Source organism: Dicentrarchus labrax, unplaced genomic scaffold (assembly GCF_905237075.1).
Source record: "Dicentrarchus labrax unplaced genomic scaffold, dlabrax2021, whole genome shotgun sequence".
NCBI classification, from domain to species: domain Eukaryota; kingdom Metazoa; phylum Chordata; class Actinopteri; family Moronidae; genus Dicentrarchus; species Dicentrarchus labrax.
Genome location: NW_026136708.1, coordinates 14,921,279 through 14,933,281, shown reverse-complemented (window position 1 = coordinate 14,933,281; position 12,003 = coordinate 14,921,279). Strand labels below are relative to the sequence as shown.

General features: G+C 39.0%; 1 protein-coding gene across 1 annotated transcript in view; it reads left to right on the top strand.

Moving 5' to 3' along the window:
- rngtt (RNA guanylyltransferase and 5'-phosphatase) overlaps positions 1–9,174 on the top strand; it is an 80,734-nt gene extending 71,560 nt beyond the window's left edge. The window contains exons 15-16 of the mRNA XM_051408747.1: positions 5,568–5,691; positions 8,755–9,174. Coding sequence (XP_051264707.1) covers positions 5,568–5,691; positions 8,755–8,921 — 291 coding nt within the window. The 3' untranslated portion in view covers positions 8,922–9,174. The remainder of the gene's footprint in view (positions 1–5,567; positions 5,692–8,754) is intronic.
- Positions 9,175–12,003: the final 2,829 nt, after the last annotated feature.

Here is a 12,003-nt window from a genome sequence, read left to right as displayed (position 1 = left end):
TCTCAGTGAACTGCAATTAAAATATTTGAATAGGTTCTCATTTTCAGTTCATTTTTAAGATTTGTTTTGCCCATAGCTTTTGTAAATTATATGAAATGTGGGCTCAAGAACCATAAATATTGTCGGAGTAATTTAATGTGCTTCCCACAGAAAGCACTCAATTGTGCTGCACAACAAACAAACTAATCAATTAAAAGTTTTGGAGGTAAAGTCCAAATTCTGGCAGTAGTTCTTTTCCCCTTCCTGTATCTTGTTTAACTGCCAGACTTGACAATGTATGCCTGCTTTTCCCTCATTTGCCCCAGTTACACATTATTAGCTTGTTTTTCTCCATCTAGATCTCCTCAAATCTGAACGTGTGGGATAATGATCAGTATTATATATATTCACCAGAGACCCAACGCTGACGTCATGTAACAGGTTCATGAGGAGTCGCTCAACATCGTTGGACTCCCATTTTTTTGTTCTCCGACACATCTATTTCAGGCCACACATAGCTGTAACTGGCTCGAGTAATTACACTGTAGGTAATAGAACATCCGAGGCGAGTATTTTAGCTTTACAACTCACGCTGTTTGCTGAGTCACTCAGTTGTTCTGTATATTTTAGTAGGAGCTGATATTAATGGACAGAAAACATCTAATGTATTCTGTTCGAAAGCATATTAAAGATTGAACATTAGTTTCAATACTGTCCATCAGTTTTGTTGTTCGCTCTGAGGGAGTGTTTGTTCATGTTCTTACTCTTGCATCTTATATCCTCTCTCCACTTATATATTCTTTCATCTACTTTCTCGTTATTAAAATGGACCCGAGTGCTGCAGTTTCGCAGACCTGCGGGCTGCTTCTGATTAAGTCTAGAATAAAACAAAGACGGGGCCAGTCGGAGGGCAATGTCGGGAAAACAAAACCGCTATTCAAGGAAATGACAAACTTTGAATCTTTGCTCATCCATGTCGCCATTTCTACACAATTCCTGTAATAAACTGTAGCACAATGTATGAGTACAACAGTCCCCACAGATCCAAGTATCTGATAAAGAAGCAGATTGACTCTCTGTATTGTGCACAGACTAGTAAAATGTCAGATGTCGTATACTTCCATTATTTTGTAGTTGTTTGCTTTGGTCACTGTTTATTTACTGCATGATATAGAATTCATTTTATTTAGTCCTTCCCAGTGATGAAAATGGTCGTGTTCCCCTTGACCATGATATTACCAGGGGACACTCTGACACTGTACTAATGTATTTATAATGTTAATTAATATGTTGATTAAAGCAAGTGGCCATTTGTGACCATTTTAAGGACATGAGCTTGTGCCTTAAGGAAAAACTTGTTATTATGGGTTATATACTTATTTGCTTTCTTTCTTAGAAGACCAGTGCCATTAACTGTGCTAACTATGTAGCTATAGACTCTGGGATCTTACCTTAGCATAGCATAAGAACTGCAAGCAGGGGGAAAACGTGTATCTTGGCTCATTCCAAGGTTTTAAAAAAAATCTTAACCGGATAATAAACGCAATCAATTAGTGCAATTGAAGATGTTTTACACAGAAGTGAAAAGTTGATAATAAGGCACGACAAATGTAAACAGTAAAGCAATTTGAGACGAAATAAAATTGATAAAATGACTAAGATCTGCGAAGATTGGACAAACCACACATAAAGATTGTTTCCATCAAAGTGCACAGATATCTACAGTAAATGTGCAGCTGGAACCAGCAGCAGAGGCGGGAAACAGTAGACCAGCTAGTTTGGCTCCATCCAAAGATAACAAAATCCATCTACCAGCACCTCTAAAGCTCACTGATTAACCCGCTTCATCTTGTTTCTTTAATCCAATCCTAGAGTCTTGTCTTCCCTGCCAGGTTGCCAGGCAACCAGCACGACAGGCCAAAAGATAGTCCGACAAGTGTAAAACCACAACTTCAGTTTTTGTATAGATTAAACAGACAGGACACAGTATGCTAGTAAGTGAGCTTTAGTGCTGGTAGGTGGATTTTTTTCCTTTGTACTGGGTCAGGCTAGCTGTTTCTCCCTGTTTCAAGTAGTTCTTAGTACTAAACTAAGCTACCAGCTGCTGGCTAGCTTCATATTTATTGTACAAACAAAAGAACAGTATCGGTCTTCTCATATAACTTGTTAAATGATATTTCAGTCTTTGACAGTCGGGACAGTATATATATATATGCAGTGAAATTTACTCTGAAAAGGCCCAAAAAAGTCCATCAGAGAGGAAAGTGCAGCAGTTTAGATCTTAGATAGAGAAGACGGTTAAGCCTGCAGAGGGAAAAAGAAGTGACTGACAGTGACTCTATCTGAAGTCTTAAGATTAGATTCTTTACAAAGCACTCTATATGATTTTTATCTGCCGACTGTCAACACCAACTGAACCAGACTGGAACAGACCCGATCCAACTTGGTCCCATCAGTCTGAATGCCCAGATCACATGTAGACAAAAGTGATTACATTCAAGATTATTCTCTGTATTTTTTCTTTATTTCAAGCGCTGGAAGTTGTCCAACACACTAAAAATAAAGTCACTAATTTCAGGGTTTTGTATTTATGTCTTTGTATATTCATCCAAATAAGCCATTGTTGAAAGTGAAGGACACATCAGGGGTTCCACACAAGTAGCAGGCATAAAATACTGCCTTTCATTCTTGTTAGTATTGTTTGTAGTTTCGAAATCAGAACAAGCCAGGATTAGAATAGAAAGGCAGAAAGAGTAGTGTAACACTGGCTGATAAAGAGTTTGACTGCCAAAGTCCCCGATAACTGGAGGCACACGTGCGCTGCCATAATAAGACAGATTTGAAGGGATTAAGCACCAAGTGGTGAGGAAAAATGGCAGCCAATAAGTCACCCTTCACCAGCAGGAAGAGATCCCAGCCTGTAGCAGCGCGTTCCTGCCTGCTTGTACTGCCCCTAACAGCTTTCTGGCAGATCACTGTGTCGAGCTTTAGGGAAGCTTAGAGATTCTGTCACTCCTTTAGATCATCTGCTGTTCTTCTCCAAATAAAGAAATATTTGATTTACACTTAGTCTTATTAATGTACTGAGATCAGAGACAAATGTTGTGGAGATAAATTGGATTTTGGAATTATGACAATGACTAATTAAGCGAGCTCGTGAGTTACGATTCGTCAAGGTTGTTATCTGAAATGCAATAACTACTATTCTCTCTCTCTCTCTCTCTCTCTCTCTCTCTCTCTCTCTCTCTCTCTCTCTCTCTCTCTCTCTCTCTCTCTCCCGAGCTGTCTTCCTTCCTCACACGCTTTCTTTGTTTCCTGTGTGATTTCGACCCCCACTGAGAGCCCAGATGCCCCACACTCCAGGATCACACAAGCTCCTAGTTTGTATTTTAGCATTTTGCCAAACACCGGTGCTTTCCTGGCAATGACGGTCACTCTCTGACCTTGTAGGTCACATGTTCACACTAAAGCCTAGAGGTCAGCCTCTTTGTCTCCCCACAACCTTTCTGCCTGTCTGGACAGCCTCTCGCTGTGTTTGAGGTCAAGGTGAAAAATCACAGCAGAGCACGTCATAATGACTTAAGTGTCACTGTTGTTTTCTCTTAGCCAGTCATTGCATTAGATTCTCTCAGCTGCACTTTTTTTGCTTTCCAGCAGCTCTAGGATTTGCATTTTCCAAGTCTTGAGAATCCTGTCAGTGAGACACAGTCCATCGACAAATAAACAACAGATGCTCAAATGTCTTCTTTGACTCATGTTTGATCTTCGGTATCATGTGCCATTTTCATATACTTCAACTATGTTGCAGCGTGCTCAGTGTGTAGAGATGATTTTGTTTTCAAAGCAGAATGTGATGTAATAAGTCAGTGATCCCATGTAGCTCAGTGGGAGGAGCAGGAACTGTTGCACTGCTTTGTTGAGAGCTAAATAACTCGCGCTGTGTGAGAATCTGTCTGTGTTTATGTAAAAATACAACCATTTTAGCCTGAATCCTAAATTAGCAATGCAACAAATGGCAGTCAGTTTAATTAAGGTTATTTAATGTAGCTTATGAGGTAAATTGTTCTGTCAAGAATAGTGACTTGCTTGCTGTCTTGAATCTTGAAACAGCAGTGAGCAAGAACTCAATTTAAAAGACGACAGATTCTCTATGATATGGTTTTACTTGAAGCATCTCAGCTTACACACACTTGTAAACAGGCATATTTTCTGATGTCACATTATATTGAACTCTGGTGAGACTTGAGAAAAAAACAAATGTCTGTATCAATACTCTTGTCTTTATAGAATATCCTTTGATGCTGAGTGTTAAAGAAGAAATTCTTTGAGATACATTTTTGAAATAGTTGTTTGACTAAATAATCTTAGCCTGAGGTCCCCTTAATAGTTGTTTTTTGAGCTTTATCTTTCATCACCACTGGGTCTTCTATGCTTAGGTCCAACAGTCACCAGAGACAGAGATACAGAACTAACAGGCTACTGGGGCGCCGGTTTTGATAATTGTTTTTTTTAAGTGAAAATGCCAAACATTTGCTGGTTTCCACTTCTCAGATGTAAGGGTTTGCTGCTTTTTGCTGTTTTATTTTGAACTATTAATCAAAGAAAACAGACAATTTGAAGTTGTACCTGTAGCTTCTGGGAAATTGTAGCAATGGAAAGCTTCACTATTGTCTGACATTTTATAGACTAAACCGTTAATTGTCTAATTTTACTTTATTAAAGTACCAGTGTGTAGGATTTAGAGGCATCTAGCAGTGTAGTTACAGATTGTAACTCCCTCATTTCACCCTCACCTTCCAAGTGCAAAAGAGAAACTACTACACTGGGCCTTCAATGAGAGAGGAATCATTAATCAAAATGATTGGATGTTAGTTGTAATCAGGCTGTGACTCTGGTCAGAGATTTGTATAGTTTAATCACCACATTACATGATATTTGATTCCATAAAGGTTAATGAGTTTTGAAACAGTGACTTCTCATTTCCATGTGTAGCTTCCAGAAAGCCTTTTTTATTGCCAATCCAAAGAAGAAAAAAAGAAGTATACCATCGTAATGCTTGTTTGTTTCCTTGGATTTTTCTACGTTGTATCTGCTGCAGTCAAATGCTACTGCGGCCTGTATCAACATAATTCATCATATTGAGCTTCATTTGAATTTTAAGTCCTTATAGCGTATACATACATGTAATGTTGCCCTCCAATGCTGCCTAAAGCTTCAATTTAACTGCCACTGAAAGTATCCAATGGTGAGTCGTAATAGCTAAAGTAAAGATAATCATTTGCAGCATATTCTTATCAAACTGCAGTTTCATGTGTCAATCATTGTGAGCTACTGGTATTCATAAGTGCAGCATGTCTCAGAGAGCTGGTATAATGATGGGACTTCGTGACTTCTGTGTGATAAATGGCAAAACTGTAGTAGATCAGACTGTTATAGTGTCTGAATGTGGCAAAATACATTAGAGGATGTATAATTTCCACCGGCCGTGATGGCAGCAGAAGAAAATCAAACTCACACTTTCATTTAATCCGCTCTGTGTTGTAACAACCATCAAAACCATCTGTGTCCTTTCATCTCTGTCTGCGCAGGCCACTAAAGAGCTGAAGCAGTACGACAACAAGATCATCGAGTGCACCTTCGCCAACAACAGCTGGGTGTTCATGAGGCAGAGGGTGGACAAGAGCTTCCCCAACTCCTACGAGACAGCAATGGGTGAGACTTTGTCCTTCATTGTCCAACAGTTATTTATTAATATCACACCGTCTCCTCAGTCTTTGTCCAGAAAGTGAACAACAGTAAATAACCAGTCAGCCTCCGATTAATGGCTCATGTTACCTATATTTCACATCAGACTCCTGTCTTAGTTTGATTTCTGTTGTGTGTGTGTGTGTGTGTGTGTGTGTGTGTGTGTGTGTGTGTGTGTGTGTGTGCGTGTGCGTGTGCGTGTGTGTGTGCGTGTGTGACAGTCTGCTGTGTACTTGACTTTAAGAATGCACACAGACAGTCTGGCCTTGTATTTCATGCCCAGAATCCTCATTTCAGCAATTTAGGACAAGATGTTTTGTTTATCTTTTTACTTTGAATAGAGAGAACTTACATTTGCTCAAAAGTCAAGAATTGCAACATTATTGCATATGTATGTGAGGTTTCAGTGTTGGATTTTAAAGCCGAACTTAGCGGTATTTTTCTGTGAACAATGGATCAAATAACTGTATGTGAAAGGGGTCACTCAACCCACATATGATTATCACCTGACTGTACAGCTCCTCTCATCTCTGTGGCACATTTTAGCATCTTCCTGCTCATTGTTTTGGTTTTACCACCTACAACCTTACTGTGTTGGTTCACTTTCAGTACAAAAATCCTGGTTTCAAGCAGCAAAAAGCTCTTATAAATCCACTGTAAGCTACCTGCTCTGCACCAAACAGCACACAGACTAGCTGGTGAACACACACAGAAACAGACTTTTACCTCAGGTGTTGATGGAGACCAAAACCGAGCTAAAAGGTGCTTCAATTTTAATCAAGTGGCCAGAAACACAGCGATAAACGAATGCTACTGTTGTCTGCTGGATGTGTAAATACACAACTGTTTTCTAACCTATTAACACTGACAAATTTATGAGGTGATAATGTGTTCACAGTTTGTTCCACAGCCCCAAGCACCAAAAAAAAATCAATTAATCCTGCTTTAATAAATTATTATTATAAAAAGGTTGTTGAAGGCATTAGGGTGCTAAAGCAGAGCTGCAGTAACATCATCATGTCTCGCTTTGTTGTTCTACAAAAATATGTATTGTTAAAATTAGCATATTAGGAATAGTTTTTTTAGATCATTTTGCAAGTTTTTGATTAAACTTTTGCATTTCTTTATATTAATATAGTACTAACAGTTCTTTTAAAGATATTGTATTCAAATTATGTAGTAGCTGAGCTTCATTTCAGCTTGAAGCGTTGAAATAATTTTTAGTTTTACAGTTCAATATATGCAAAACAGTGATTAACTCCGATTGGAATTCTGAATAAACATTAATTGCACAGCTTTATATCTTCTATATTATAATCTTCTTGAGGATACAAATAGAGAAAAATGTAGTGAGAGCAAGACTGAGAAAGAACGCAAAAAAATAATAGTTTACCACAATAACAAATCCTATTTGTGTGGCACTTTATCTAAATGCTGACTTTACAGTGCTGTGCAAGGAGGCATATAAAAGTACAAATTGAAGCAATAAAAACAAGAAGCACAAGCGAGAGAAAATACATTTTAAAGGCTGAATTGAATAATAAAAGATAGAAAAGATAGTCCTGTATTATTGAGCTTCAGATCCTCAGGCAGGCTGTTGCTGCTGCCCCGGCGCCCAGATGGCAAAAGCACCCTTGTATCTAAAATCTAGACAGATAGCGCAGCATTTCTCACCAAGCTGATAACAACACTGTTCAATATAGAAACCTGTACCTGCTATCCCTCAATGTGCTGTCGGCTAAGCCCCGCCCCCTTGGTTACAGTTGCCATGTCTCGTGGAGCTTTCCGTTCTAGAATGTGACATTCTAGAATGTCACGTGCAGTTTACAGTGATAATTGTAGCAGATCTGTCGCTCACAATTAGTGGCGAGTTTTGTTAATGTGGCTCCTTTTTTTATTTTCAGACGGCAGTAAACAACAGCTGCTTCCCATTTTCAGCAACCGTTGATTTTGCCAGATGAAACGACGACTGTTGCTGGCGGATTTTAGCAGCTGTAGCTATGTAACGAGCTCTGTCTTTGGCGGACTTTTTAAAGAGTAGCACCGCACTAGATTTTTAGAAGCTCCATGGGTTTTTTGCCCTGGTACATTGGTGCTTAAGAATAACAATCAAGCGTAGAACAATATAAAAAAAAGATAAAGACAATAAAAAGGAGCCACTATATACAAATATAGAAAGTTAGAGAATATGTACAAAATACCAGGATACTTGAAAAAAAATTAAAGCTGTTTAGAGTCTGACTAGTAGTAAGTCCCTCCAGGAAGTTGTGATGTTGTGATTGCAACAATTTGGCAAATTCAGCCAATCTCTGACTTCAGTGTGATGTTGCAATTTTGTTCAATCACTACAACTTCTCCTTTTTATGAATTATAAATAAATAAAAAAACTGCAACTATTCTTGCAACTGTCACTTTCTTTTGCAATTCCATTGCTAAAATCATTGCAACTTGCATTGTGATTGTGACGTTTGTTTTTTTAGAAAAACAGACATTTCAGGCCTCAACAATCCAACAAAAAGCCTGCAAAATCCTGGAGGGATTGTTTAGTGCCCTGGCACATTAATGCTGCCCAGGGTGAGCATTATTAGACTGGCTAAAGTTAGTCTTTAATGTTTCCAGCTGACATAATGAAAATCAGAAACCTGCAAAATGGTCTTACGTATGCATTTGATGGCTACATACACACACACACACACACACACACACACACACACACACACTAATGTTAGCCTACAGACTGATTCAGTAACATTAAGGTAGTTTTCCCACAGTGAAAGAATAGTCAACATTTAAATCCGACAAAAAATTATATGATAACTAACTGTAGCTAGGAAGATAGTTAGCATGGTATAGCTAACGGATAGCTAACGAACAAACCAACTGTCTAATCGTCAATTACATATATTTTTATTAAATATATTATAACGAGATATAAATTGACTGTGTTCCAGGATGCGTGAGGAGTCTGTCACCATCTCTTTAGTAACTTCCTTCCTTTCTTCTGTGTGTGTTTGTTGTTTCTCTCCCCAGCTGTGTGTAAAAGCATCCAGGAGCCCGTCACAAAGGAAATCCTCTTGGAGTACGTGGACCGCTGCTCTCAGGGAGTCCAAGCCCAAAACCGGAAACACCCGCCAGACCCAGACTCTGAGCTAATGCCCCCTCCCCCTCCAAAAAGACCCAACCGGGCCATCCCATAGCCCACAGCAGGGCTTTCTGGACTGCTCTCCAGTCATAGTGTACATCCACATCACCAGCCACATCAACCCCCCCACGACAGAAAACAGACATTTCAAGGCTTTTTACCCTCCGCACACATTTGCTTTAACAGCCTGTACTTGTAAGGACTTGAGAAAACCTTAATTGACTGCCTCAACATTATTAATTTACCTTGTAGACTTCTTTGTAGCTTTAATTGCTGGTGTTCTTATTAAAATGAAAACATGATGCTTAGTTTATTTTTGTTTTGTTTTCCTATTTATCTTTTTTAAAGTCTGAGCTAATTGGTATTTATCAACAGGGACTTTGTTATGGCTACAAAAAACGGCTGACAATGAAGACCTTGTTTATGTTTTGTCAACTAGTTCTTTATTTGTATTGAAGGAAGAGTAAACATCATCAAAGCTCACTCTGCTGTCTGAATGCATTTAAATCAGGACACTTTGAAAGTAGTTTGCAGCCTCTGAGATCTAATTTAGATTAACGCAAAACCGCACGGGTTCGGGTATCAGAAATAATGCTGCTGCCAGTGTTCGACCCATAATGCTTCAGTCTCTGGTTTCCAAATGTTTCCATATTTAGAGTCAGCAAACAGATAAAGATTAGATCTCAGCTCCCTGTTTCGTAAGATTGTGTCCAAAGGAAGCCCATCTGTGTGGACTTTTGTTTTAAAGGACACATGGGTGGGTGGGGAGATGACAACATGATTACAGTCTCAACAAACAGAACTATAAAGGAGTGAAATCGAGCTACCAATGGAAGACAAACCAATACAAAGTTTCTTCCAAAAATTAATGTTTTTTGCAAATGTCGATGGAGAGAGTTACGTAATAAGCCTGACAGAAAATCAGTGTTAAATTTAGATCTGGTGGTGAAAGCCTCATCAGTGTTGCCCCTCTGGATGGAGGATTTTACATCCTGGAAGAGACCACTCCCAAAAGCACATGTTTCATTATAGGATAAAATCACATCTCACACATGTGTTGCATGTCTGGATAAACGTTTTTCACATTGATCAAATTTAAGAGTTTTTATTGCAGTTTTCTTTAAATACATCTGTATTTCTAAATGGGTGTGATGTTTCAGGCAATACACAGCACAAATAACCTGTTTGTACAGATCTAAACCTAAAACATCTGTGGTGTTGATGAGAAACTATGAGCAGGGGAGATGTGTTTGTGTTCTGCTAATGTATTTTACCCACTAACACTCTTTGGACACCGGTTTCACAGCCGTAAGCTGGCAGAAAGACCAGTGAGTGCAAAGCTGCATGTGTTGTCCTTCTAAAACTGAGGAGACACTGTGTGAATTTCAGTTTTAGCCCCGAATTTTAGAACCGGGTTAATTTTCTGCAAGAGCAGTTGATGTTTAGTTTCAGGGGAGGTCACAACGCCTGATTAACTGCCCGAACAATCAACGATCGGACTTCATCAGCCTCCAGAAGAACAAATATTGATGAATGAATCTTAACAGAAATCTGAGGAGAAATCACTCAGTCCATCATCTTAAAGTACAAGAAATATGTCCACATATGTCTGACACACAGGCTGGTAACAGATTACATGTAATAAGTTATGTAATCAGGAAATGCAAAGCAAACTGTAATCCGTCACAGTTGCAGAAAAAAAGGTGTACTCAGATCACAGTTAGATTTAGCATAATGGGAATTATTAGCAGGATTATAATAATACATTTAAAAACAAAGAACGATATACTACCTTTCACATACACGCTGCTCAGTCTCACAACAACATTCTGGTCTGAACCGAAACCAAATCTTAACAGTTGCCGATTACAGTTAAGGAAAAGGGGATAACGCACCAGTGTCGAACCTGTGGTCGGAGCACCAGCTCTACCAGGTGAGCTACCGGGACGCCCCAACATTATTCTGTTTATAAAGCAGAAAAGTGAACGTCACAGTCATGAAAAGCACATTTTTGATGATAAAAACCTTTTCTAAGATTTCGTCGTCTTATAGAGTACATCAAAATAATGTATCAATATTTCTTTTCCCTTAGCTTAATTTGCATATTTGGTTGAGGTAATCCAAAAGTAAAAGTATAATCAAGTTGCTTTAATATTTAATATTGTGATACTTGCATTCGGATGCTGACTACATTTTTTTTAAACAGGTGATTTAGTGACTATCTGATCACATTACACTCAAACCTGGGAATAACACATTACCTCCAGCAACAGTTTGTGGTTGACCTCTGGCCTCCCAGTGGACGGCAGGAAAATTAAGATAATTTCCCATCAAATTTTTAAACATGCTCTTCATTGCTCCTTTATTTGAATCCCATAGGAAACCCTTGTTGCCAGGGAACATTTGATTTATTTTTTTTCTTATCCTGTTGCCCACGTTGTTGCCTGTTGCTAGGAGTGTTGCCCATCTGCACTGTTTATCACCCACTGTAGTGTTTGTAGAAATAATTTACTCTACAGCTTCCACATACAGCACATTAGTAACAAGAGCTGACACATTTAAATTACTGGTTTACACTGTGTAATCGGAGAGAAATAATGTCTCCATCGGTTTTATTAAATTTTTACGGGCGATCTCTTAAACAAGAGCGGATGTTGCCGCAGAAATGATTCGACATTCAGAGAATATTTCTATTTCTCTCTCTTGACTAAAAGTCGGCATTTCAGAACAACTGTGTTGCTGCTTTGTTTGAAATACGTGTTTCAGCGCTGCCATGCAGTGAAAGGGCTTATTTTTAGGCCTGAGAGTCAGAGTTTGTACTTATTTTAAGATTAGGGTGACAGCAGTGGTTAGTCATGCAGTGTGGAGAATTTAGATCAGAAGTTAAGGAATAATTGTAAGTTAGTGGAGTATAACACAAGGGTGTAACAAATCAGGCCTGTGTGTGTGTTTTGACGTCAGCTGTTGGTGCCTGAGGCAACTGTTCTCCTTATAGCAGAGATAGATGTGCTGTACTCTCAGGGCTCTTTTCCCCTCTGGCTGCACATGAAAGCTGGCTGATTCTCATCAAAGCCTCGCTCACCTTTGTGTCACGAGGTTTTTGCCGCTGAGACATCTCCCCACTCTCATGCAGCAGG